Source organism: Eschrichtius robustus, chromosome 20, assembly GCF_028021215.1.
Source record: "Eschrichtius robustus isolate mEscRob2 chromosome 20, mEscRob2.pri, whole genome shotgun sequence".
Taxonomy (NCBI): Eukaryota; Metazoa; Chordata; class Mammalia; order Artiodactyla; family Eschrichtiidae; genus Eschrichtius; species Eschrichtius robustus.
In genome coordinates, this window is record NC_090843.1 from 13,035,946 (window position 1) to 13,063,601 (window position 27,656).

General features: G+C 49.3%; 1 protein-coding gene across 1 annotated transcript; it reads right to left on the minus strand.

Moving 5' to 3' along the window:
- Window positions 1-107: 107 nt before the first annotated feature.
- Window positions 108-27,656, minus strand: RAB40B (RAB40B, member RAS oncogene family). The gene is made up of 6 exons (XM_068530325.1): window positions 27,399-27,656; window positions 5,800-5,860; window positions 3,895-3,955; window positions 2,968-3,045; window positions 2,047-2,269; window positions 108-1,152 (listed from the first exon to the last, which is right to left on the minus strand). Exons 1-6 carry the CDS (start codon window positions 27,538-27,540, stop codon window positions 881-883), a joined length of 837 nt encoding a protein of 278 aa, XP_068386426.1. The 5' UTR covers window positions 27,541-27,656; the 3' UTR covers window positions 108-880.

The window sequence follows — 27,656 nt, forward strand, 5'->3', positions numbered from 1 at the left end:
GGTGATAAAGCAAATGGAATAAAGGGCAATGGAAGTACACTTCTCCATTGAATGGAAATACAATTTCCCATTCTTCGAATGGAAAATTCGAAAGAAGCAGCCAACAATTCTACCAAGAAGCAAGTATACTTTTTATTGTTGAGAAACATTTTCTTAAACAACAGTGTTCACTTCACTCTTAGCTGAAACTTCAGGCTTTGAGTGACATTTTCTTGCCGATCTGGACCTGGTGTAACCGTGCTGTGCTATGTTCGCTGTAACTAGAGATATCTTTGGCATTTTCTTCCCTTAGCTTCATAATTCATGGAACATCGTGTACAAAAAAATGTAGATTTACAGAAAAATATGTATATAAATCACTTATTAATCCCAAAACGTAGTAAATAACATAGCAAAAACTTGATCAAATCCGTTTCATACACAAGCTGGACAGATCTGTTGTGCCTAAACTCTAACTTATCTGTGGCGTTTTATAAATTAGTGCTTTGACATTAAAAAGGAGGTTTACAAAAAGGCCCTGCGTAATGTCAAAGACTCTAATTTCTCTCTCTATCCTTGCTTTTCATTCTCTAGAATTTATACTCATCACACGCATGTCACCATTCTTATAAAAAGCAGTTATTTTAAGAAAAAAATTGCACTGCAATCATGATCTAAGTAGCATTCAAAATTCCATGTTACCGAGAGAAGGGCGTCCCTTTATAAACACATGTCTGAAACAAGAGCCCCACGCCTGTCCACGCAGACATGTCAGGTAAGCGGGGTACCGGCCGCAGTTTCATTGCTCAGGGCCGCGTGGTCACCGTGACATTGGCGGGTGTCTGCATCCAGAGCGGCCTCCTGCCTCCCACCCGTGCCACTCCTCTGCCTCGCGCCCTCCTCAGGAGACTTTGCAGCTGTTTCTGGTGCAGTGTCTTGGGGGGCTCTGGGGAAGGTGGGCGGCCTTCGCTTTTCGGAGGCTGGTCCTCTTGTGGCCGGAGCTGGTGGTGAGGGAACAGGGGCGGCCGTGCATCACCCTGGCATTCAGGCCGCTGGCCATCGAGAAGGACTTGAGGTGGCTCCTGAGGGCCGTGGGCAGCGGCAGCCTGTCCACCAGGTGCACGGGCGTGCAGGACACCACTGCCCGGCAGCACAGCTCCTGCAAGCTCAGTACTTGGGAAAGAAAAGAAAACCTGTTTCACTTGTGTTGTCCTGGGCATGGGGCCAACGCAGGGGCAGCCACACACCTGTCCGCCCTCCTCTCTGGGACTCTGGGGCAAGATGTCCCACCCTGTGCCCACGTGCAGTGATTGGAGATGGATGGTCCTGCTTTCATCACCTTAAATACAGTTTGTCCCCAAACTTGAGACCCCCACCATCTCTCCCTCTAGGTCTGAGAGGTGAGTGGACTACCCAGCGATGGCCAGTGAGGTCTCCTCAGGACTAACGTGACCAACTTTTGGGGTCGGAGACCAAGGGCTTCAGGAGACGTGCTTCCCCAACTGAGTAGCTGACACCAAAAACGTGTGTTATCAGCTTTATAAACACGTATCGGAGAACACACCAGAAAAGCAAATGCTGTCATTTATGTTACACCTACATCGTTCGTTCTGTGAGTCAGGGTCCCTGCTCAGATAGAGAGGGGCTCCCAGGGGCCTGCTGGGAGGAGGAACGGCATCTCACCCCTGATGCAGTCGGGACACCCCTCAACCCCTGGAGGATCAGACAGAAGAAACACGACCCAGGGCTTTGGCTCCTTTTGGAATCAAGGTCCTAACAAATAACGTTCAGAACAGTGCTTCTCAACTGGGGGTGATTTTGACTCCCCAGGACATTCGGCAAAGTCTGGAGATATTTGTGGTTTTCACAAATGGGGGCAGGGAGACCAGGGATGCAGCTCACCCACAGCACACACAATGCCCCCACCAGAGGACACTCCATCCAAAATGGCACTAGTGCTGAGGGGCAGAAGCCCTGATTTAGGAGAATGGAGACAGTGGCCCGGGGAATGGGTCCTGGGAGGCTGAGTGCTGGCGGGCCTGCAGGGTGGGCTGGACGGACACCTACCCTTGCTTGGCCTCCAGAGCCGGTCCATCCCATGCCGCAGCAGCACGATCCTGGCCAGCTCCATAAAGGATTCAGTGATGTTGAAATTGCACAGCGGGCTGACCTCGAAGAATGTCACACCCAGGCGCTCCGCATAGGCCTGGGCCTGTTCCGTGGGGACCTGCCGCTTGAAGGCCAGGTGCAGGCGGTTCCCCACCAGGATTTTAGGGACCCCCGGGGCGTGCTAAAGGGTGACAGAAGGGCAAGGAAAGTGGGTCCCGTGCAGGCTTTGTTGTTGGTACCATGGGTGTCCCGGGGTGAATGGTGTCCACCCAGAACCTCAGAATGTGTCCTTTTTTGGAAATAGGGTCTGTGCAGATGTAATTAATTAAGATGAGATCTTGGGGTGGGCCCTAAATCCAGTCACTGTGTCCTTATAAGGACCGGAGAGGACATAGGACACACAGGGAGGAAGCCACGTGATGGTAGAGCAGAGACAGAGTGACACGTCCACAGGCCAAGGACCAGGGACTGTCGGCAACACCGGAAGAAGGAGGCAGGAAGGATCCTCCTCTCGAGTGTTTGGCGGGATCGCGGCCCTGCCAACACCTCGCTTTTGGACTCTGACCTCCAAAACTGAGAGAATACGTTTCTGTTGTTTTCAGCCACACAGTTTGTGGTGAGTTGTTACGGCCGCGCCAGGACACTCACACAGTGGGCGGGACTGACCACTCCACGTCTCCACTGGCAGCTGGGCCGGTCAGGGTGCCAGCAGGCAGCAGCCTGGTCACCAGCTGTCAACCTACCTGACTGCATGCAGGGCCCAATCCTGTGCTGGGAGGTGATGCGTCCTCCTCCCTGTGGCTGGAGCCTTGTGCCCTGGCCGCCCCAGCCCGCCCCCCCTCACAGGGCCACATGGACAGAGCCCTGGCCATGCCATACCTCATTGATCTCCTTAATCCACCGGTCGATGCCATCAAAGGACCAGCGGTTTGCGATGTCGTAGACCAGGATCACACCCTGGGGGAGGCACAGTCACTTGTGGACAGTCTGGCTGGCATGCAAGCCACTCAGGCACACACTCACAACCAGCTAAATAGCCAGTTTACTTATGTTAACACAAAACATATTATTTTGATTTGTCTGCCAAATGTAGCAGTTATATGATCACTTCCAGTGATATTTCATAAGCTCATTGATAAACCCTCAAATATGAATGTGAGTTGGGGACTGGAATTCAATTCCCCACATTCATGAGCTGGTCCAGGGACACGGAATGCAGGGGTACTGCAGAGCCCACCCACCTGGACGGAGGGCTCTCACATACGTACAGACACACATGAACATGAACACGGCGCACACACAGCCCACATGCCTGCATATTTATGTACACACACGTGTAGATACATGTGCCTACACACTGCTCATGCACACGTACATACAAATGTAACACATGCACACACACATCCCTGATGCTGAGGGCTTGGGAGCCACCAAACAGTCCATGGCACACTTTTAGACTCTGGCATCAACTTGTATGTGAGCTAATTGCCTTGTCCTCCAAGTATCCATTAAAGAACATTCCAAAAGTCATTATTCAAAGTCAGTTTGAGGGACTTCCCTGGTGGTCCAGTGGGTAAAACTCCGTGCTCCCAGTGCAGCGCCCCGGGTTCGATCCCTGGTCAGGGAACTAGATCCCACATGCATGCTGCAACTAAGAGCCCGCATGCTGCAACTAAGAAGCCTGCATGCCACATCTAAGAAGCCCGCGTGCTGCAACTAAGAGCCAGAGCAGCCAAAATAAATAAATTAATTAAAAAAAAAAAAGAAAAACAAAGTCAGTTTGACCTCCCGGTTCAGGGGTCTTACCTGTGCGCCCCGAGAGTAGGAGCGGAATATGGTACAAAATCTTCCCTGACCCGACGTATCCCTGGAAAAGATGTTGGAGGTCTGTAAGAAGAAATCACTGCTTCCCGACAACAAGGTTTTTGAACTTGGGAGCCAGAGCAAATGCATTTTACAGTTGTCAGTTGGTGGCCATCCCACAGAAAGTCCGAGCCCCCAACAAGACATTGGGCACTTTATCCCTGGAGAGATCTGGACATTGGGATGTCCTTTTGGGCTCATTCTCTTTTCTAATTATTTAAAAAGTCAACTAGAGAAAATAGTGATGGGTTTCAACATAATAATTCTGACATTTCAATAAGTCTAAGTTTTTAAAAAGTTGTTTAATTTGGAGATAAAGCTGTGTAGTAAGGAATGTGAGTCTACACTGGGGGAGAAATAGGCCAAAGGATTTGGTGGGGTCACTCCACTTCCAATTAACTCTAAAAGATCATGGGAATCCCCTGGCCAGTCCAGTGGTTAGGACTCCTGGCTTTCACTGCCAAGGGCGTGGCTTCAGTCCCTGGTCAGGGAACTAAGATCCCGCAAGCCATGTGGCACAGCCAAAAAAATAAATAAATAAAAATAGAAGGTCAGGGGCTTCCCTGGTGGCGCAGTGGTTGAGAATCTGCCTGCCAATGCAGGGGACACGGGTTCGAGCCCTGGTCTGGGAAGATCCCACATGCCGCGGAGCAACTGGGCCCGTGAGCCACAACTACTGAGCCTGAGCGTCTGGAGCCTCTGCTCCGCAACAAGAGACGCCGCGATAGTGAGAGGCCCGCGCACCGCGATGAAGAGTGGCCCCCACTCTCCGCAACTGGAGAAAGCCCTCACACAGAAACGAAGACCCAACACAGCCAAAAATAAACATAATAAATAAATAATAAATAAAAATCTTTAAAAAAAAAAAAAATAGAAGGTCACGTGAAGTCAGCCCTGTGGATGCATCCCTATGTTCATCAATACAAGGAAGTGACCCGGGGGTGCATTAACTAGGATAAAGAAGAATAGCACTTCTGGGATCGACTCTGCCCTGTGTGGGGGAATTTACTAAGATGGACCACCAGGATCAGGCAAGGGGGCCTCGTTTTAGACACCGAGGAAAAAGGAGCAGCTGTTACAACAGTTTTCTGAGTCCCGTACAAGTTTGGGTTGAGAGGGGAGCCCTCAGGAGGTCTCCCGGGAGGGAGGAAGGGAAAAGAGACTTGAGAGTCAGCAGTGGGAAGGGACAGGGTCATTGAGGGGACATCGTGGAGAGAGGCTTCCTGGCCCAGACTTGGGGGCTGACTGCTCCTGATTAGGGGCAGATGGGGGTGGGAGAAGGGGCTCCCGGCCACTGCAGACACTTGTGGCTTGGGGAGAGGTCTGGCATGGGCAGGCGGGAGAAGGGAACCATGCAAGTGACCATGCAGGTGGTCCAGGAGAGGGGATGACACAGGGGCTAGTGACAGTGGTCAGGAAAGCCACATGGGTTGGGGGCAACTCAGGGATTAGTCACAGCAGGAAAACCCTAGTCCCCCACCCCCAGAACTGGAGGGGCAGGGGTGTGACCAGAGTCTCAGAGCCAGGGCTGCCTGGAGTGGGGACCAAGAAAGAGACCCAGTCCAGAGCTAGGCGACACCCTGACCTCTTGCCCTCCCACCCTCCACCCTCCGTCCTGTTGATCTTGGTCACGACACACAGCCCCTCTGGGCACTAGAGAGGCAGAAGCAGAAGCACGTCCACATGCTCTGGACAGACTCCAAGGCCCACACAGATCTCATCCCCTCGGGGGGCACTGGGTCAGGCTGGGGCTGAAGCAGTGGATATTCCCACAGGTGGTACCAGAGCCCCCGAGGGCCTGGACAGACCCGCCCTGTGCTCAGGGGCTGGGCAGGACCCCTGACTCACCAGAGCTGCAGCTTCACCCGCCGGCCGTCCAGCAGGATGGTGGTGGTCTTGTAGTCGATGCCTGTGAAAGAGGGTCAGGGTGGCTTAATGCAAAGCACTTCCGCAGTTAGGCTCAGGTAAAAGGTGCAGATAAACTCTCTCACGTTGGGGGAGAAAGGACTTCCCGCCAGTGCAGATCCAGGGCTCACAGAGACGGCTGGGCTGGGCCCTGCTCAGACCCTCCCCTCGCCCACCGGCCTTGCCCACTTGCTCTGTGGAGCGGGGCCTCCAACCTCCCTCCACTCCTCCCTCACCACCACTGCCTCCAGCTCAGCGCCCAGGCCCCCGCCACTGCCCAAAGGGTGGGCAAGCAGGAGCCCCCTGAACCGTTCAGCAGCTGGCTCCACACATGGCCTGCTGGCCCCGGGTTTGCCGAGTGGCTGTGGGCAGCCCACTCACACACCCTTGTCTCCGCTGGACTCAGGGCTAAAACACGGAGATAGTTTCCCCCAAGTTATCACACTAAGAATGTAAAGTAAAAACGTGTAGAATATGAAATTAGGTATGAAGTATTATCTCAGCTATGCAAAGACAAAACGTGTGTACGTATGTGCACAGGGGTGATGAAATAAAATTCATGTTTTATGGCAAGACAAGAAAAACTTAAACATAAAAAGTTTTTCTGCCCTTACGGGCCTCCTCGCTCCCTTTTAATGTGTATTGTGTGTGCATCTGCATTGACCAGACCTCCTTAGGAGACAACATTCCTTCTTAATTTTGTAAACCGTCAGGATGACCTGCTCAGCACTTGATAACTCCTCAGGAGATAACCTTCCTTCCTAATGTTGTAAGGGGTCACGATGACCCAGTTTTGCTTTGGAGGAGCAGACCTGGATGGTATAAACTATCAATATGTCATTTGATGTATATCCTTTTGTCTCAAAAACGTCTATAACTGTACTTTGACCTCTGACAGTTTTCAGAGCTTTCTGAAAGACTGTCTCCCAGGTTATAATCCTCAGGTTGGTGCAAATAAAATTTTCCATTCCTTTCTTAGACCAACTATTGATTAATTTTTTCATCAATATGCATGGCGTAGTCGGCAGGATATCAGAGACGCCCACCAGAGGATACCTGGGGTCTACTCTAAACTGGTGCTCAGTACTAGCCCTTTGAGCCCCACCTGCTTCTTGGAACTCCTCAGGTGTTCCGGTGAGTTCTCCTGATAGCCAGATCTCATTATTTAAGTGATGATCCTACAAATTTTATTCAAGCTTTTTTGTACTTAAGACTTGGAGTCTTAAGGGGCACCAATGCATTTCCTTGGCAGGGTCCTAGGGGGATCTAGGCAGGAGGCCCCGGGAAACATAGGTGGCTGGAGTTTCGTTAAATTTGGCTTAAATTAAAAACAAACAAAACAAAAAAAAAAACAAGTTGATATATGGTCTGAGCAAATGGTTTGCCAATGAAACAAGAGACAGCATGCTCAGCCCCAAGAACAAGGAACACCTGCTCCTTCCGGCCACAAGGTGTCCTCAGGTGACTGAGAACCTAGTGGAAGTATCTGGGGATCAATCTTCCAGATGTGTAGCAGTGCTACAGCAGATCCCACTACAACAATTAAGTAAATGCTGCTCTTCCAGGGACGCAGGAGATAAAGGCTGATCACCTAGTGCTCCAAGCACCCACAGCAGTTTTAGACTGTCAGAGGGAGAAACCAAGACATGTGAAAGAGCCGAACCGACCCTAGCGTAATTCCTTGGAGAGCTTGACTCAGAAGCAGCACCCACAACCATACTGTCCTCAGAAAGTTGTTCAGATCATATCTTTTCTCTGAATTAGGCAACCAAGTTGATAATGGGAAATTGTGCTTCAAAGGTCAAACAGCTCCTGAATGGACAGCCACCTATGGTGATACCAGCTGGGTTTATATAGAGCTGATGCTTGCAAGTGCTTACCTAACTGGGAATCAAAGGAAACCACCCCCCCCCCCCAAAAAAAAGGAAATCCCGCCCTGAAATGACCAAGCTGGATTCTTTTTTGGTATTCCAAACTGATTTTTCCGTGAACAGTCAGAAGAAGCCAGCAGAGGGTAATTTCTTACCATGTCAGTCAATCTCCTGGACCCCTGCCCACAGGGTCTACTGGAAACAAGAGTGGTAAGAGCTTTTCTTTTTTCTAAAATTGGATTAGCAGCAGAAATTATTTGTAGGGCTATCTTCTTGGATCCTTTGAATTGGAAAGACTTCTAAATATTTGTAGGGCTAGCTTCTTGGATCCTTTGAATTGGAAAGACTCCTAAATTGGAAAGCTCTCATCTTAAACTATTGTACCTATTTTAATTGGTATGCAAAAGCCCCAAAAGGCTTCAAAATTCCAAAATAGCCTCATTTAAGGATTTGTTGTAGAAGGCTAATGAAAGATTGATCATATAAAAGGTACCTACAATAAAAGACTATAAAACTGCCATAACTACCATTCCATCCTCCTTTTTTTTCTTTTTTAAATTTTTATTCATTTATGTATTTTTTGGCTGCATTGGGTCTTTGTTGCTGGGCGCGGGCTTTCTCTAGTTGTGGCGAGCTGGGGCTACTCTCTGTTGCGGTGCGTGGGCTTCTCATTGCAGTGGCTTCTCTTGCTGCGGAGCACGGGCTCTAGGCACGCAGGCTTCAGTAGTTGTGGCACACGAGCTTAGTTGCTCCGTGGCATGTGGGATCTTCCCGGACCAGGGCTCAAACCCATGTCCCCTGCATTGGCAGGCAGATTCTTAACCACTGTGCCACCAGGGAAGTCCCTAAATGGTTATCTTTAGAAATGGGACCACCTGAGGTTATAGGTGAGCCTCTTGGGGTCAAAGGTTGAACTGAGGGCCATAGTGAAAGAATTTCTTAAACCCAGGGAAGATCCTCAAAAGGTTTTGTAAATGGATTACCAAGATGGGAGGCCACAGGTCTGTCTACACCTGTGACCATAGCTGATATTCAGAGCCTGATAGGAAAAAAAATTTTTCTTTGGCCTTCTCCTCTAAGCTAAATGAAGGAAAGAAAAACATTCCCACATAGGTGGATGAGTATGTCGGTACTTTGATATCCTTTAGGTGGCCACCCAATTATCTGAGGAATTAAAAACAGCTGTCCTTGTTTTAGAACTCTAGTGTTTACAGGACCAAAGGTGTGGCTTCAGAAACAGCCCAAGGCCCACCAATCCTTTCACCACTCCCATAATCTACCCTATTTATCTTAAGTAAAAAAAAAAATCTGGCTTTAAGGGAAGAAAGAAAATCCTCCTAGGAGAACTTGCGTTTTTCCTCCTCTGCCTTTGAGATACAAATGTTCTATCCAGTCTTCTCCTGGAGCTCTTATCCAGGCCATCTTCTTTAATGCAGATTTCAGGAAAGTAACTCTTTTGTTTTTTGTTTAATATTAATTTAATTTAATTTGTTTTTGGCTGGATTGGGTCTTAGTTGCGGCATGTGGGATCTTCACTGGGGCAGGTGGGATCTCGCTGCGGTGCACAGGCTCTTCGTTGTGGCGTGGGCTTCTCTCTCTCTAGTTGTGGCGTGTGGGCTTAGTTGCCCCACATCATGTGAGATCTTAGTTCGCCGACCAGGGATTGAACCTGTTTCCCCTGCATTGGAAGGCAGATTTTTTACCACTGGACCACCAGGTAAGTCCCTCAGGAAGGTGACTCTTATCCAAAGGAAAAAACAAAAGAGGGATAGGTAATTTGGAACTTGATTTGTCAAGGGCAATACACATCTTAAATGTCTTTTCCATAAATATTAGTAAAAAGGATTTAGCCATCTAAACAGGTGACCTTGATTTGTTCCATCTGCAAGAAACCCAATTTGAATCCAACATCTTTTGTAACTTACGTGTTTTACATTATTGTACCTGATTCATGGTTGAAACTCTGGAATGGGAACTGGGGTCTCCGTTTGTGTCTGTGTGTTTGTATGTATCTGTAAATGTGTGTGTTGTAGACGTGTGGCATTGCCAAAATTAATTTATAAAAGAGCTCTATTTAATTGGCTTAAAGGATAATAAGCACTTATACAAATACTCAGAAATATAAAAGAAATGAACCCAAATGAACTTCAGGATCACATGATCTAGGGTTAATTTTTAATGAATGAAAACAAGTTTGAGTTTATTGGTTTAATTATAAAGACATACCTTTTTTTTTTTTTTTGGCCACGCCACGCGACATGCGGGATCTTAGGTCCCCGACAAGGGACTGAACTCGCCCCACTGCAGTGGAAGTGCAAAATCTTAGCCACTGGACCACCAGGGAAGTCCCAATATAGACATACCTTTAAAGTCATCAACATTAAGTATATACTACTTTGTATGTAGGTTTACCAGAAATCAAATAAGATCGTGTAATTCCTGTCACAAAATTTGTCAACAAGAAAAATAACCTGATGTGATGAAACTTTCAAGCAAATTAAATGTAAACGAGATAAGAGCTTTTAGGTGAACTCTTTAGGAATGATTATGTTTTAGGACTGTCTACTTAAAAATAGTTTCTCCATTTTTTGGCAGTTTTGATTACACTTTATGTAACTTATAAAGTGATAGTTTCTTGCCTTTCACACTGTGTATCACCTACTCCTACTAAGATAATGATATCTAAACAAATTGAAACTATTGATCACATCTACAGTTCTCCATAAATTAATGAACATCCACGATGCACATGCTTCCTCCCCAGGTGGAAATTAACCTTCACACAGAAGAATCAGGGATGGGGCGTACGTGGGGAGCAGCTCTGGGGAGAAGGAACAGTGGAGAGAGTCCAGAATGGGTCATCCTCAGGATCTAGCCTGAAACCAGGCCCACCCCTCAACCTGTCGGTTACATAAGGCCACAAACTCCTTTTTGCTTAAGCTTCTTTGAGTTGACTTTTTTGTTTGCACCAAAAAATGCCCTGACAGAAAACCCATGTAGCACAGTGACTGGAGAGAGGGACAGAGGAAACCTGACACACAAATCCTGGAAAAGCTGCGGAAGATATATTTTAACATCTTCCCAAAGCAGAGCACAATGCCTCCCACACCCCAGAATTTCACTAATAGTGAACATGTATTTAGAAGAAAATCTACAGGAATTCCCTGGTGGTCCAGTGGTTAGGGCTCCGCCCTTTCACTGCCGAGGGCGTGGGTTCAATCCCTGGTCAGGGAACTAAGATTGTGCAAGCCGCGTACTACGGCCAAAAAATAAAAATAAAAGAAAATCTAACTCAATGATAATGATCTAACTATTAACATTCAGGACCCAGACTGAACTGACTCTGGTGGTTGTTCCCACCAGGACAGCCCTGCCGGGTCACCTGCCCTCGGCACACTGACCCTGACGCCCGGGACCCTGACGCATCCTCCCAGAGCCGCGTGTGCTTTGGAGACCCAGGCCCACTCGGTCTCCATCAGTGTTAGTATCCTTTAGAGCTGCAACCTGGCCTACTTCCCTCCATCTGTTCAGCTGTGCACTCCCATGGAAGGCACCTCCTTTGAATTGGGGACAGGGCAGAGCAGGGGAGGTCCGGGGGTGGGAGATAAAGCTTGAAAAAACACTGCCCACCCCCACCCCCCATTTGATCTGTAGGGTGGAAAATGGGAACGGAGATGGGCTAGCCCCCTGGGGACCCCACAGGTCCCCCACGTAGCACTGTGAAGACCCTGCAGGGAGAAGCTCTGTGGTGCGTGGGATCAAATCCCAGTCCTGACGACCAGCGGCTTCCTCCCTCTCCCTGTGCCTCAGTTTCCCTGACAGCTCACGTCTGGTACCTGCCGCCAGCAGTGGCCTCAACTCAGCACAAGCTCCATTCTTCCCCAGGCCTTTGGGTCCCAGGACATAAACCCTCTGTCTCAGCTGTACCTGCCACAGAGAAGCCCCCAAATTCCACCCATTCACGCCAGGTTCGAAGTCCCATTGGGAGAAGAGTCTCTTTTTTCATACACTTATTTATTGAACCGTTTTCTTTTATGTTCCTCCTGTTATGTGTTTGCTCTGTTCCTATTTACTGTATTTCCTCTTCTCTGTTACTTCATGTTTTTGACAGTACTGGTGTCAGTGTTAGGGTCAAAAGGTGTAACGCACATTCGCTGCACTGAGCTAATTCACCAAGAAGTCTGTCCATCAAAATAAAATAAAAATACACAAAAGCTCCTAGAACAAAGCCTGTCGGAATGTTCACTGAGTGAGTCAGGACAACAGAGACAAGAAGAGAGATAATTTTAGCCTGAAAAACAGCAAATGTCAAATGCCAAGACACTCCCTACACTTTGAGGCTGTGTGATGTATAAATAATCTATTTCAGCTCATCCAGCACCTGCCGAATTCTATCTCCTCGAGCAAGAGGACGCAAACATGTAAATACTGGTTAAGTATCATTGACAAACATATTCATCATGAGGACCTGACTTTTGAGAATGTGTCTTATGTTGAATTAAAGTATCAGAAAGCAGGGTGCTGGCTGCCAGGGGCGGGGGAGGGTCCAGGTTTCCATTTGGCGGGTGAGAAAAATGTTGTGAAATGAGAAAGTTACAGGGTCGTGAATGTACCAAATACCACTGAATTGTTCACTTTAACGTGATTAATTTTATACTATGTGAATTTCACCTCAAAAGAATGTATATATATATGTCCTATCCAGAGACTGACTCTGGCCTGGCTTCCCCAATCAGAAGGGCACTTTGCTGGGAGATGTTGGGGTGCCTCGCAGGACCGAGGGGGCAGGAGGGCTGCATAATGGGGCTCAGGATGGGAGAAGCAGGGAGACCCCAGGGCTGAGGTACAGGCCCAAGCTTCACCCATGGCCAAGGCCCAGAGCCTGCCCCTGCGGGGCTGCCTCCCGTTTCTAAATGGTTCTAAAAGTGAGTCATGCATTTTTTTTTTTTTTTTTTTTGTCTGCGTGGCATGTGGAATCTTAGTTCCCTGACCAGGGATGGAAGTGGTGCGAAGCGCAGAGTCTTAATGACTGGACCCCCAGGGAAGTCCTGCAAGTCATGTTTTAAATGGGCATTTGAAGTGTGTTCATCATATGAGAATCCCACACAGAGAGCAGTTACTGAAATCAGCACCAGTCCCCCTCCTCTTCAGAATCTACCCCACTCCTTTTTGAAAAGGAAAGTATGTTCCCTGCATGTTTCTCCTTCCTGGTTTTTCTCTGTGAATTAGCAAAGCGGTGTGACCCAGGTGCTTCCAGGCTCCTTGTGGCCTGGCTGCCCCAGCTCATCCACACAGCTCCCAGCTCTTAGCTGCCTGAGTCGCTCACTCCCCACTCTGGGGGCTAAACCCTCCCACACCCTCCCTGGCAGGGACAGGACCACTGTCATGCCTGCCTTGTTCCCTAACGGCCTGTGTCTGTGCTGAGCTGCTGCGTCCAGGTACCCTGTGAAATCCCACAGCAAGGACAAGCCCCACCAACCAGATACCGGCGGGACCCGGCACATCATCCCCCATGAGTGAAACTGGGGAGTAACCCAGAGCCTTCCCTAACCATCGCTCGGGTGTGGCCAGATGATAGCCCCCTCTTTCCAGAGCCCCGACACCTCAGAGGGTCCCAGTCCCTTCAAATTGCAGGGCTGCCCCTGCCAGGTCTCGAGGTCACCCTGCACCTGGACTCAGGCTGAGGCAGGAGATAGATGGGCCCCAGGCTGAACAGTTTCTCCCCTGTGGACAGAAACTCCATAAAAGCAGGATGATGGAGGAGGCTGGGCCCTGCCCAGATAAGAGATAAAAGACCACATATTCCTCATTCTTGAAGTCAAGGAGACCTCCCCGACTACACATGCACAGAAAGGCTCCTTGGAGGTCAAAAAGGGAGGGGGCGCCACCCCATAGTAAGTGATGTCAACTACCCATAGGCCTCTTCGCTAGAATCCATGTTGGCTAAGAGATGCGCACACACACATGCGAGGACCCTGAGATAAACCAAATATAGATTCAGAACCAGGCAAAGCAAAATGATTGCCAAAGGAAACCTGGAAGAAATGCCCCATAAAAGTGATTCAAACTACCACAACGGCGCAACTCTCTCTCTGAGCCCGCCCGTGTGTCTATCCACACGTACCGTACTATTTTTCCTCCTAATGAACACTTTACTTGCCTCACTACTTTCCGTCTCTATGTGGAAACTCATTTCTACACAGCGACGGGTCAGGGCCTTGTCACTGTCCATTGGTCCCTGGTGGTCTGGTGGCCAGGATTCAGGGCTCTCACTGCCACCGCCCGACCTCAATCTCTGGCCGGGAACCGAAATCCTGCTTCAAGCCGTTGCAGGCTGAGGCCACCCGAGATCAAGGCCAGCAGTAGGGTTCAGCGGTCAGGCCAGGAGGGGCCTCCCCCCGCCCTACTTTGGACAGCCCAACAGTCTGGGTGACACTGCCAGGGAAAGCATTGCCATCCTCCATGAAAAAAAAAAGGGCGGTGGGACTTCCCTGGTGGCACAGTGGTTAAGACTCTGTGCTCCCAATGCAGGGGGCCCAGGTTCAATCCCTGGTCAGGGAAGTAGATCCCACATGCTGCAACTAAGAGTTCGCATGCCACAACAAAGGAGCTGGCGAGCCGCAACTAAGGAGCCCACAAGCCACAACTAAGACCCAGCGCAACCAAATTAAAAAAAAAAGTGGGGGTGCATCTTTGATTTTAAAGTGCAGTTTTCTGATATCAGCACCCCTTTTTCCTGCCTGTCCCACAGTGGGGGCCCTGCAGGCTCTGCCATCTACCACCTCCAGTCCGGGCAGCTCTGCTCACTTGGGTGGTCAGCCCCCAGGTGAGCTGTGTCAGGGAAGCAGAGCTTTATTTTCAGTAGCACCCCTGTGCGAATACATCCAACCAAGGAGGTGCCACATGTCTTCAGAAGGAGCCCGAGCCCCTGCTGATTCAATCTCCTACTTTCATCCCTTGGGAGCAGCAGAGGCTGAGACCACCTGCTGTGTGTCAGGGGAAGGAAAGGACCTCACTGGAACCACACACGGAGGCTCTCGTCACTGGTTGTGATCACGACCAGCCGAGCAACTGTCCCAAAGCTGGACGGCAAACCAGGCCACCTGTCCATGCTCTGGAGGACAGTTTCGGATGAGCTGCCCTGAGCTTGGAGAGCCCATGCCACCTTCTCTATTAGCCCGAAAGATGCAGCGACCTCATTTTATATTCGGTAACTGTGGTCTCAGGACACTAAATGTCAGAGAGGGTGAGAGGCTAGACAGACACCTATGCAAGATCTGTATGCTAAAAGCTATAAACCACTAGTAAAATAAATCGAAGAAGATCTAAATAAGTGGAGAGAAATACTGTGTTCATGGATTGATAGACCCAGTATAGTTAAGATGGCAGTTCTCCCCAAATGGATCCACAGATTCAGTCTCAAAGACCCTAGCAGGATTTTTCGGGGCGGGGGAGCTAGAAATGGACAAAGCTAAATTTTATTATTTATTTATTAAAAAAAAATTTTGGGCCCACCTTGCGGCTTGCGGGATCTTAGTTGCTCAACCAGGGACTGAACCCACACCCTCTGCAGTGAAAGCACAGATTCCTAACCACTGGACTGCCAGGGAATTCCCAAAGCTAAATTTTGCATGGAAAGTTAAAGGAATTAGAATAGTCAAAACAATTTTGAGGGCTTCCCTGGTGGCGCAGTGGTTAAGAATCCGCCTGCCAGTGCAGGGGCCACGGGTTCGAGCCCTGGTCCTGGAAGATCTCACATCCCGCAGAGCAACTAAGCCCGCGAGCCACAACTACTGAAGCCCATGCGCCTAGAGCCCATGCTCCGCAGCAAGAGAAGCCACCGCAATGAGAAGCCCACGCACCATGATGAAGAGTAGCCCCCGCTCACCACAACTAGAGAAAGCCCGTGCGCAGCAACGAAGACCCAACGCAGCCAAAAATAAATAAATAAATTAAATAAATTAAAAAAAAAAAAAATTTTGAACAAAAGGAACAAAGTTGGAGGACTCACACTACCCAATTTCAAGACTTACTACATATTTAAAGTAGTCAAGACAGTGTGATAATGGCATAAAAATACACAACAGAAAAATGGAACAGAACTGAGATGAGAAATAAAGCCACACAAATATGGCCAATTGATTTTTGTTGTTGTTTTTTTAAAGATTTATTATTTATTATTTATTTACTTATTTATTTTTGGCTGTGTCGGGTCTTAGTTGCGGCACATGGGGTCTTCGTTGCGGCATGCAGGATCTTTAGTTGTGGTATGTGGGCTCTTTGTTGCAGCGTGAGGGCTTCTCCCTAGTTGTGGCATGTGGTTTTTCTCTTCTCTAGTTGTGGTGCGCAGGCTCAAGGGCGGGTGGGCTCTGTAGTTGTGGCGCGGGTCCTAGAGAGCGTGGGCTCTGCAGTTTGTGGCACACAGCCGCCCTAGTTGAGGCGCGCGAGCTCAGTAGCTGTGGTGTGCGGGCCTAGTTGCCCTGTGGCATGTGGGATCCTAGTTCCCTGACCAGGGATCGAACCTGCGTCCCCTGCATTGGAAGGCGGATTCTTTACCACTGGACCACCAGGGAAGTCCCTGGCCAAGTGATTTTTGACAAAGGTACAAATCAGTGCAACAGAGAAAGCATACACTTGTAACAAATGGTGCTGTAACAGCTGGGCATCCCTACGCAAAAGTAGTGAACCTCAGTCCATACCTCATGTTATATAAGAAATTAACTCAGGGACTTCCCTGGTGGTCCAGTGGGTAAAACTCCGTGCTCCCAATGCAGGGGGCCCAGGTTCGATCCCTGGTTGGGGAACTAGATCCCTCATGCGTGCCACAACTAAGAGTTCGCATGCTGCAATTAAGAGCCCACATGCCGCAGCAAAGATCCCGCAAGCCGCAACTAAGACCCAGAGCAGCCTAAATAAATAAATAACTAAATAATAAAAAAGAAATTAACTCAAAATGGGTCACAGTCATAAATGTAAAACTAAAACTTCTTTAAGAAAACACAAAAGAAAATCTTTGTAACCTTAGGCAAAGTGTTCGGCAATGATTTCTTATATACAACACCAAAAACATGGTCTATAAAAGAATAAATTGATAAATTGGACTTCTTCAAAATTAAAAACATCTGCTCTTCGAAAGATACTTAATGGAAAGAAGACCCACAGACTGGGAGAAAATATTTGCAAAACACATTTCTAATAAAGGACTTGGATCTAGAATATATTTAAACATCCTCAAGACTAGATAATAAGAAAACAAACAACTTAAAAAATTTTTAATGGGCAAAAGAGTTGAAAGACACTCACCAAAGAGAATACCACGTAGATGGCAAATGAGCAGGAAAAGATGTTCAACCTCGTTAGTTGTTAGGAAATGCAAATTAAAATTACAATGAGAGATCACTGCACACCTATTAAAATGGCTAATATCGAGAAACACAAAGTAAAAAAATACTGACAATACCAAGTGCTGGTGAGGACACAGAACAACTGTACCCCTCATAGGCTGCTGGTGGGAATGAAAAATGGTCGGGTCAATTTGGAAACAGTTTGGCAGCTTCTTTTTTCTTTTTTTTAATATTTATTTATTTATTATTTATTTATTTAGGCTGCGACGGCTCTTAGCTGCGGCCTGCAGGATCTTTAGTTGTGGGATGCGGACTTCTTTAGTTGCAGCATGCATGCAGGATCTAGTTCCTTGACCAGGTATCGAACCTGGGCCCCCTGCACTGGGAACACAGAGTCTTACCCACTGGACCACCAGGGAAGTCCCCGGTTTGGCAGCTTCTAATAAAGTTAAACATACACGTCATATGACCCAGCAATTCCACTCCTAGATATTTACCAAGTTCACACAAAACGCGTATGCAACTGTTTATATCAGCCTTACTCACAGATTGCCGAAGACTGGGAAGCACCCAGACAGCCCTCCAGGGGTGGTTGGACAGCCCGCTGCGGTCTGTCCACGCGCTCAGCAGGAAGAAAAGGTGAAACTGTGCACAACACAGAGGGATCTTAGAGGCTCGTGCTGAGTGCAGAAGCCAGCCCACACGCTGTGGGAGCCACTCCACGACCTTCTCAAGGGCAGACCACAGAGTCGAGGACAGATGGGTGGTCTGCAAGGCAGGGGTGCCATTCCTGCCCCAGGGCCCAGCCAATGGGGCGAGGAGCCGACAGGGGCGAGGGGTTCCAGGCCTGAGGCTGTGAGAAGAGGGGCTCCCACTGGGGCCTGGGTCCCAGCTCTTCCTCAGGAGAAGGAAACTGTCCATATGGGGAGTGTCACTACCTGTATTGGGTTGAATAGTGTCCCCCGAAATCCATGTCCACCTGGAACCTATGAATGGAAACTTTTGTGGAAATAGAGTCTTTGCAGATGTCATCAAGCTGAGGTCACACTGAATGAGGGTGGCCCCCCGTCCAGGACCGTCTTGATAAGGATTTGGAGTGAATGAGGGTGGCCCCCCCGTCCAGGACCGTCTTGATAAGGATTTGGAGGCAAACAGGGAGAAGCAGAGATTGAGGTGACGCTGACACAGGCCAAGGGACAGCAAGGGTGCCAGCAACACCTGAGCTGGAAGGCTCAAGGACAGACCTTCCCCGGGAGTCTTGGCGGGGGCGGGGGGAGTGCAGCCCTGCTGACACCTTGATTTCGGACCTCTGACCTCCAGGATGGGGAGAGTGTGCATTTCTGTTGTCTTAGGCCATCCCCCACTGCCGCCCCAGTTTGTGATAGTTGTGAGAGCAGCCCTAGGAAATGATGCACCACCAACGGCAACATCCCTCCTCCCCCCACTGCCCCCTCCCACCGCCCTGTGCTCCAGATGGTGCTCCAGACAGAAGCTCAGGGCCCCCGCAGGTCTGACAACGTGGGCTTTTGCCTCTCAGACACCAGGCCAACAGGACACTATTTAAGCCCATGGCCACTCAGCAGTGGTCTACCTTCTAGATTTTACTTCCAGATGGAGTTTCTCCACCTGAGAGAGAATGTAACATTCTTCACACTTATCACGTTATTTTTCCTGTTAAGATAATAACTTTTAACCTTACATATCAGGGTCAACTAGACTTTAATATGTGTAGTTATGATTCTACCCCTGTAAACTTGTTTTGCTTTTATTTTTAATCAAACAAAATGCCAGCCCTGTCACGAGTCACCATAAGATTCAAATTCATGGGTGAACTCAGCTGAGTCACATTTAGGGGAGGGTAATTCATTAATTATTAGCTTCAAGAGGTTGGAATACACAACTCATATAAACAGAAAAACAGCCTGAGTGTCACTTTGGCTGAGGAAACCCCAGGATCAGTTAAATGGCCTGTGTGGTTCTCCACCAACAGCTTTGTCACAAGCTATTTGGCACAGCTATGGCACAGTCTCCCAAGAGATGGCCAGCAGCAGGTGGTTTCGGGTGGGAAAGGCCGGCATCCAGAGAAAGATTAGGAAGCCAGGCACAGAGTCCCGGGGCCAGAACTGCTGTGATCGGCTGCCGGGCACAGCACAGATGCCAGGACAGGTACCTTCAAAGCCTGGGGGCCCTGATGTTTTCCATCTCTTGATTCTAGAAGCATGCCGATCTCTCTCTCTACCCGCCAAGTCTTAGAAAACAAGTCACGCTGTAAGGCCCCATTAATCAAAATCCCAGGTCTGTCGCACTCAAGTCAGAAGTCCCCACAGCAGCCTGAAGGTGACAGGGGCCTGGGTACCAGATTCTAGACTTTGCAACATGTTAAAAAGAGGTTAAGACCTGGAATGCCAAAACCACTTGAGAAAATACAAACCACGGGGCCAAATTCTCAGAAATGTAATTGATTGCCATTATAAAGTCCCCAAAAGGCAAAGCATGCTGTGACAAAAATAAGACCACCTAAAAAGACAAGTTGTTCATATTAGCAGACTGATGAAATGCTGGAGGCATCTTAAGCCAGAGCGGTGCAGTCAGACCAGCTTCAGGAGCCCCTGGAGGCCCCGCAAACGGGTGGGTGGACAGGGAATCTTTCTCCTGGAGAGAAGGAGGGGGAAGGCAACCCAGATCAAGTGGGGAATTTGGTTGAGGCCTCCAAGGAGGCAAGCCCACTTCTGAAGAAGGTAAACCCTGAAGATGTCACTGAAGCTATTATCTTATATCAGGACCCCTTTAAATTGTCTTGTTTGTGGAGCTGACAAAATCTACATAATGGATATTTTTAGGTCCAAACCCCTCCGGTGCTGCAGCTCTTCTGCTTCTGCTTATACACAATTCACTCTTTGTAGCCAATTAAGCTAAAGAAGCCTGGAAAGTTTGAAACAAAGGTTCAAAACAATCTCTTAATGTGAAGTGAACCCACAGCCTGCAAATGCTTGGTGACACACCAGCCACTTCCCCATGCCTTGCTGCTTCTCTTCACCCCACACAACCGGCCACATCGAACCTGAGCTCCTGGGCCAGCAAGGAGTGAGCAGGTGCGGCTGGCAGGACCCAGGCAGGACCTCGAGGCTGTGCCTGCCCGCTGTGCTCACCCTGCAGCCACTCAGGCGTCCTGTGCCAGTGACAGAGGACACAAGGGGTGGAGGGTGGGCCTCTGGCCCCAGTAGCTGAGTCTCTGTCTGGGAGGAACCTGGGCTGGCCGGTTCTGAGTCCCTCCCTGCCTGTCACCTGAAATCAGGTTCGCTTTGGGCTGGGGGCTGCAGGGGTCAGAGGTGAGACTAAAGGGGCTGTCACCACCGCAGAAAGGAGACCCCACAGGACACAGGGGAAGTAGGGCTGATTCAAGGGCTTTTAAAGAGAAAATCTGATATAAATGCAATTTTATCATTTTCAAATACATGGAAGTATTTATGACATAATTTTAAAAACCCAATGCATTAAATTTATTGAGTGCTCACAAGTGGTACCGAGGGAGGTGAAGGAGTTACACCAAGAAGAAGTAGGATAAAACACGACTCGACTCTCAGTTCAAACTTGAAAGTGATGACTTTATAAATCGTGTTTTGAATCTTAAAGTGGTTGCCCAGGGAAACTGGCAGAGTAGCTTTAAGCTGCCTACAGCATCTAGAAGGCAGTGGGAGAGTGCGTGAATCTCCTGGTGGAAAGACCGTCAAAGGCAAAGAGAAAGGACAAATAACCTATCTCACGAGATGATTCTTCTATACTCTCAATAAGTGGGAGTTATTATTTTTATCTCTTGGCAAAAATGAAACTGAGAAAGAAAGATGGGATCTTCCTGCTGGGAAAAGGAAGCTGGAGAAATAGCCAAAAGGGAGTAGTCAGAGAAACAGTGAGTCTCCTGCTGCGAAAAAAACTAGGAGGCGAGAGATTGCAGCCTTTGGTGTCAGTTTGATCCACTTCCCTCTCCCATCACTAATGAAATGAGCAAAATGTAGAAACTCAGCAATCAGGGAAGGAAAGGGTATGGACCTGGTGCCGGGAACACCCCAGCTGGAGCCCAGGGGAGACCCAGGATTAACAGAAGGCAGAGCCCAGCTGCTGAGGCCTTCTTTCTTTCCTTTCTTTTTTTTTTCTTTTTTACATCGTAAAGTACCGAGCTGATCTCCCTGTGCTATGCTGCTGCTTCCCACTAGCTAACTATTTTACATTCAGTAGTGTATATACGTCGATGCTACTCTCACTTCACCCCAGCTTCCCCCTCCCACCCCATGTCCTCAAGTCCATTCTCTATGTCTACATCTTTATTCCTGCCCTGCAACTAGGTTCACCAGTACCTTTTTTTTTAGATTCCATATATATATGCGTTAGCATACGGTATTTGTTTTTCTCTTTCTGACTTACTTCACTCTGTATGACAGACTCTAGGTCCATCCATGACGCCTTCTTTCCACTTCTGCCTGGAGCAGGACTTCCGAGGGGAGAGGAGGCGGGACTGGGCACCAACCCACCGGACAGAAGTGAGGCTCCAGGGCCAGCAGGGGCCCGGCAGGACCAGGAGTGTGCACGTCACCCATGGGAGGGGAGGACAGCTCCCTGGGCAATGGGCCACCCGGCAAGGGGTCTGCGCAGCCCACACTCCCCCTCCTGCTCCTCCCGGAGCTCAGGTTACAGGACAGGGTCAGGAACCCAAGGGCCCCTCCCTCCAACAGTAGGCTGAGAGGAAAACAGAAGGTCCAGCTTGGAGAAGCCAGGCCTCACCAGACTCTGTCAGAGCACAGAATACGTGCAGGCGGATCTGCCTGGGGGTGAGCAAGACACAGGGAAATGCAGCAGCGCCACCTGCAAGCACTGGGCAGACCCACCTGCAAAGGAGAAAGCATGCAGGTGGGAGGCTGTGCGGTCCCTGGGCCGCGACAAGGGTGACAGAGCAATGCCGGGAAAGGGGGTCTCCCACTGCATATCTACTTGGAAAAGAATGTGTCTTGACCCCTCCCCCATCCCTCATCCCAGCGGGATGGCAGCCACCAACGTCAGAGGTAAGACGGTGGAGCCTCAGGGGACAGCCCCACCCTGGGACAGGCAGAGACTTGCTCAACACACCCAGAGTCCCTGCCAGGAACACCCATCATTTATTTGGACTGTGTTAAAATGAAGGGCTTCTGTTCTTAGAAATACTATTAATGGAGTGAAAGGCAGCACAGACGAGCATAGATACTCACAATACGTATTTCTGACAAGGGATTCACAGCCAGTATACATTTTTCAAACACTCCTACTGACCAGTAAAATAAATTCAACCTAATGAAAAATGGACAAAGGTGTTCAATCTCATTAGTCATCAGAAAAATGCAAATTCAACTACACGATACTTTCCAGAATGGTTAGAATGCAAAACAGCAAGAACCAAATGTTGGTGTGGATGTGGGCAAATAGGACTCCCGATCTTTGCAGTGAGAGTGTAAACTGAAAACAATTTTGGAGTATCTTCTTAAGTTAAACATATGCATACCATAATACTCAGTAACCCCAGGTTTAGGTCTATTCTGACAGAAATGCATATTTTGTACTCTAAAGACGCACAGTGGGAATGTTCGCTCCAGGACTAATCACAACAGCCAGAAACTGGAAACCACAGAAATGCCAACCCCAGCATGATGGGTAAATAAACAGATCGCAGTAGGTTCACACCAGGGATATCATAAACCTTCCACAGCCATACACAACCCAGGAGAGTCTCACACAACAGGAGCAAGAGAAGCAGTCACATTACAGCTCTCACTTCTACACAGAATGAATGAGACAAAAGTGGCCCATGTGGTCAGAAGCCAGGCCAGCGGTGAAGCTGCGGGGTGTCATGGCTGGGGGAGGGCTGGGGGCCCAGGGGCCTGTTGGTGTTGTGCTTCCTGGGTGCTGGTTGCATGGGCGTGTTAGCTTTGTGAAAATTCACTGAGCTATGCCATTACAATAGGTACACTTACCTATATGTAAATCATACTTCCATAAAAAGTTTAAAAAGGAAGGGAAAAGAGATAGAACCTAACTTAAAAGGAAATATGACCCCAGGAGCAGAAGGAAATTCATCCCAGTTACTTCATGCAATGGAACAACCTAATAAAAACATGCTGTTGGTAAAATAAGAGTTCAAAGGAGAGTTTTTAATCAAATGAATTTTTAAAGAATTCTTTAAAAATTGAAAAAAAGGAAAATTGTAAAAGTAAGGAAAAATTAGACACCAAAAGGACATCAATACTGAATTAACAAATAAGTTAGAACAGCTAGAAACAGTTTGCTAAAATAAAAATTACCAATAAATAGGAAAGCCTTGAGAGTACCACAGAAATGCAGAGAGAAAGACAAAAAGAACAAGGCACTTAGAAGACATGAATGGAGGACAGATAAAGGGCTTCCCTGGTGGCGCAGTGGTCGAGAATCTGCCTGCCAATGCAGGGGACACGGGTTCGAGCCCTGGTCTGGGAAGATCCCACATGCCGCAGAGCAACTAAGCCCGTGCACCACAACTACTGAGCCTGCGCGTCTGGAGCCTGTGCTCCACAATAGGAGAGGCCGCGATAGTGAGAGGCCCGCGCACCGCGATGAAGAAACGAAGACCCAACACAGCCAAACTAAATAAATAAATAAATAAATAAAAGTGAAATTCTTTAAAAAAAAAAAACAAAAAACAAAACACTAGGAGTCTTTAAAAAAAAAAAAAAAAAAGGAGGACAGATAAAAACAGCCCAACATAAGAATAATCACTGTAGTAGGCAGAATAATGGCCCACCAAAGAGATCTGTGTCCTAATCCCCAGAATTTGTGGATATGTTAGGTTACATGGCAAAGGGGAATTAAGTTTGCTAGTCAGGGATGAATTGCGAGATTGGGATTGACATATATACACTAATATGTATAAAATAGATAAGTAGTAAGAACCTGCTGTATAAAAAAATAAATAAAATAAAATTCAAAAGTTCAAAAAAAACAAAGTTTGCTAGTCAGGTGACCTTAAATGACAGAGATTATCCTGGATCATCCAGCGGCCCCAGTGTGATCGCAAGGGTTCTTAAAAGTGGAGCAGGAGGCAGAGAGTCTACATCAGAATGATGAGATGCGAGAAAGGCCCCCCACCCCCACTGCTGGCTCTGAAGGTGGGGGAGGACCCACAAGCCAAGAGACACAGGCGGATTCTAGAAGCTGGAAAAGGCAGGAAAACAGACTCACTCCTAGCACGTCCAGAAAGGAACGCAGGCCCGCCAACCTTGATTTTAGCCTATGAGACTGTGTTGACAACCGACCCCCAGAACTGGAAGAGAATAAATTTGTGTTGTTTCAAGACATTAAGTTTGTGGCAATTTGTCCAGCAGCCACAGGAAACTAATATAACTGGTGTCCGTGAAATAGAAACACCAATAAATGGAACAGAAGATGTTTTAAGGACATAAAATAAATTTCCCTAAAATTAAAAAAGAAATCTGCAAATAGAAAGAGTACTCAGTGTACCAGGAGTTCAAAATGAAGCATTCAGCTCTGAGACATGGTCTGGTTAAGCTCATGAAATGAAGCAAAAAGAAGGAATCCGTCAGAAATTCATGAAGAAAATGCAAATCACCTACATGGGAAAAAAAATCAGCTGACTTCAGGCTTCCCCACATCCAATGGCAGAGGGTTGTGGAGCAATGCTTACAAAGGGTTGAGGGAAAGAAAACAGAAGCTAAGAATATTACACCCAACCAAGATACTGTTCAAAGATAGAGTCAGTGGACAGACACCGTCAGACATCAAAATGCTCAGGTGATACTCACGAGCCCTTCCTGAAAAATGACTGAAAATGAAATTAGCTAATTAGACAGACAGCAAAATAAAAGGACTACTGGTGAGCACAGAGTTCTCTAAAATGTTGAATTAACACTGAGCAATTGTGGGCACTGTAGCTACGATACAGAATTGGGTGTTAGGAACCTGGGCAACGTGAACATAACAGCACAGGCCGAAAACTCAGGTGGCGGGTAGGGGGGGATGGGTTGTGAGACTGAAATGCCCTCACCTTTCCTGCCAGAAGCACCCACATTGTTTCAAAGTGAAACGTATCTTTAAAAGAATAATGATGATGATTCCAATTTCTTACAATTTTTCATAATCTCTTTTCTTAATCCAAGAAGAATCTTTCCATAAACCAAAAACCCACATACGGCACATCTATCATATCGGGTCTTTTCTGCAGTGTCTCAAGCCAAGCTGACAACAAAACCTTTCGTGGAAAGTGTCTTTTTAGCCTAAATCCTCCCTCTGTGTCAAGGAAAAACCTTGAGAAGAAAGTGCTAACTAGTTGTTAGCAGTCTTGGTTCAGCACATAGAATGAAAGTAATGAAGCAGAAGCACCAAGCCTCTGTTCACACCAGCCAGAAGGACCTCCTTTTATAAATATTTGTCCACATTCCTCCTATTTGCCCCCGCACTGTTCACCTACTACAGAACAGAAAACGTTCCACAGCCTGTTCCCCCAAACATACACAGGGCTTTATTTGCTGAATGTTTTGTTACTCCACCTCTGGCCCATCCATTCACTGAGTCCCAGGCGCAGAGGACACAGCCGTGAAGGAAACAGACACAGCCCCCACCTCCCACCCCCAGTTGAAACCCAGCGCTGCGCTGTCCAGCAGAACTCTGCCGTCTCACAAGTGGCTGTCCAGCACTTAAAATGTGGCTAATGCACACTTTTAGTTGTATTTCATTTTAACTACGTGTGCTTTAAATGTAAAAAGCCACACATGTGGTTAATGGCATCATCTTGGACAACATGATTCTAGAATCAGAATCTGCATTTTCATAGGACTGGGGGTGAATCTTACTGTGCACTGCAGCGTGAGGATGGATCCAGGTTTTCACCATCAGCTCATGCCCCCCATCTCAAACCTTCCCCAACTCAGTTTGCCACCCACTGTCTTCTCAATCCTACCCTGCCTGATCAGGACAGGAAGCACTCCCAGGCTGGCTTGAACATTAAGACTCCAGTCCCTGGGCTGCCCTTTTCGGCTCCCCAGGAACCAGACTGCAAGCCCAGGAGCAGCAGCGTCTGTGTTGGAAATGTGGCTCCCACCCCTGAGATGACAGCTCAAAGGTCTCCTTACACAGCCACTCATTCTGCACCATCCAAGCAGCCTGTGGTGGGTAAAGACCTGTGGGACCGCAGGACACCTGGCTGTCCTCCCACCTCCTGGCCCAAGTTCCTGCCCACGCACTTTCCTATCCACCCCTCTTCTTTTCCTCCTAATGTCCACCCCCTCTCAGGGGCTGCTGCTCTCAAACCACAAACTTCGGGGACCCCCTGCCAGCTGCCCTCTGGGGGCTCTGGCCTCCCCTCACCCTGGGACCCACTCTCCTGCACTCTCTGTCGGTGCTTCCCTTCCTGCGCCCCAGGTCACGCTCCCTAGGGTCACTTGGGTTCCTTGCCCTCCCAGGCCTGTCTATCAGCGCAAGGAGCCCCTCTACACGTCACCCTGGAGAAGCCTCGAGACTTGTCCTCTGCGCCTTCTCTCCCTCCCCTTCCATCCGACCCACGAGCAGAGCCACCACCTGGGAGCCTGCACCCGCTGCGCTCCGATCCCACGCTCCTGTCCCCTCGCGCCAGCGCCGCAACCTCCACGCGTGCTTTCCAAACTAGTCGCGCACAAGTGCGGCCTCCCTGCGGGGCACCCCGGAGCAGCCCTGCAAACCCTTCTCCCCAAACCCGGGCTGCATGGCGGCACGCTCGCCTCCGCCTAGCCGTCACCCCCAGATCGGGAGGACCCCAGCGCCCTATCCAGCCGCTCGCTCCCGCCGCACGCTCTGCGTGCACCGGTCCCAGCCCCACCCCCATGAGCTGCCTGGGTCCCCCACGTCCGGGGTTGGGGAGGGGGTGCAGCCGGGGCTGCCCGCATAGTGCGGGCGGGATCCAGGCAGAGCCTGGACGTCCCTGAGCCCAGCGCTCCTTTCCCCGGGTCCGCGTCCCCTCTCTTCCCCGGTCCCCGCGCGCTCCACCGCCTCTCCTCCCCGCGCCTCCGCGACCTCGTTCTCCCTCCCAGGCCCCGCGCCCCCCGCTCCCCTGGCCAGCCGAGCGCTCCCCTCCGGAACCCCGCGCCTCCCCGGCCTCCCTGGCCTCTCTTGCTCCCCTCTTCGGCTCCGCTCCCCGGGCCCGCGTCCCCTCTCCTCCTCAGCCCCCGCGCGTTACCCCCCCCCCTCCACTATTCTCCCCGGCCTCGCTCCCGGACCTGCGCCCCTCTCCTGCCAGGTCCCCGAGCCCTCCACCCCCACTCCTTCCCGGCCCGGTGCTCACCCGCGGGGTGGCCGTACGGGGACTCGGCCGCACCGTCCTGCAGGCTCGCCAGGATCTCGCCCTTGCCCACGTCGCTGTCGCCCACCAGCAGGAACTTGAGCAGGAAATCATAGGCGCGGACCGGGCTGCCCCCGGTGCTCATCGTGCCGCACCGGCGCCTGCGCCCATGCCCAGCCCGCGGGACAGCTCAGATGCGGCGGCAGAGAAGCCCAGCGCCGCGCTGGCCCCGCAGTCCTTGGAGGGCTGCTGGCCCCGCGG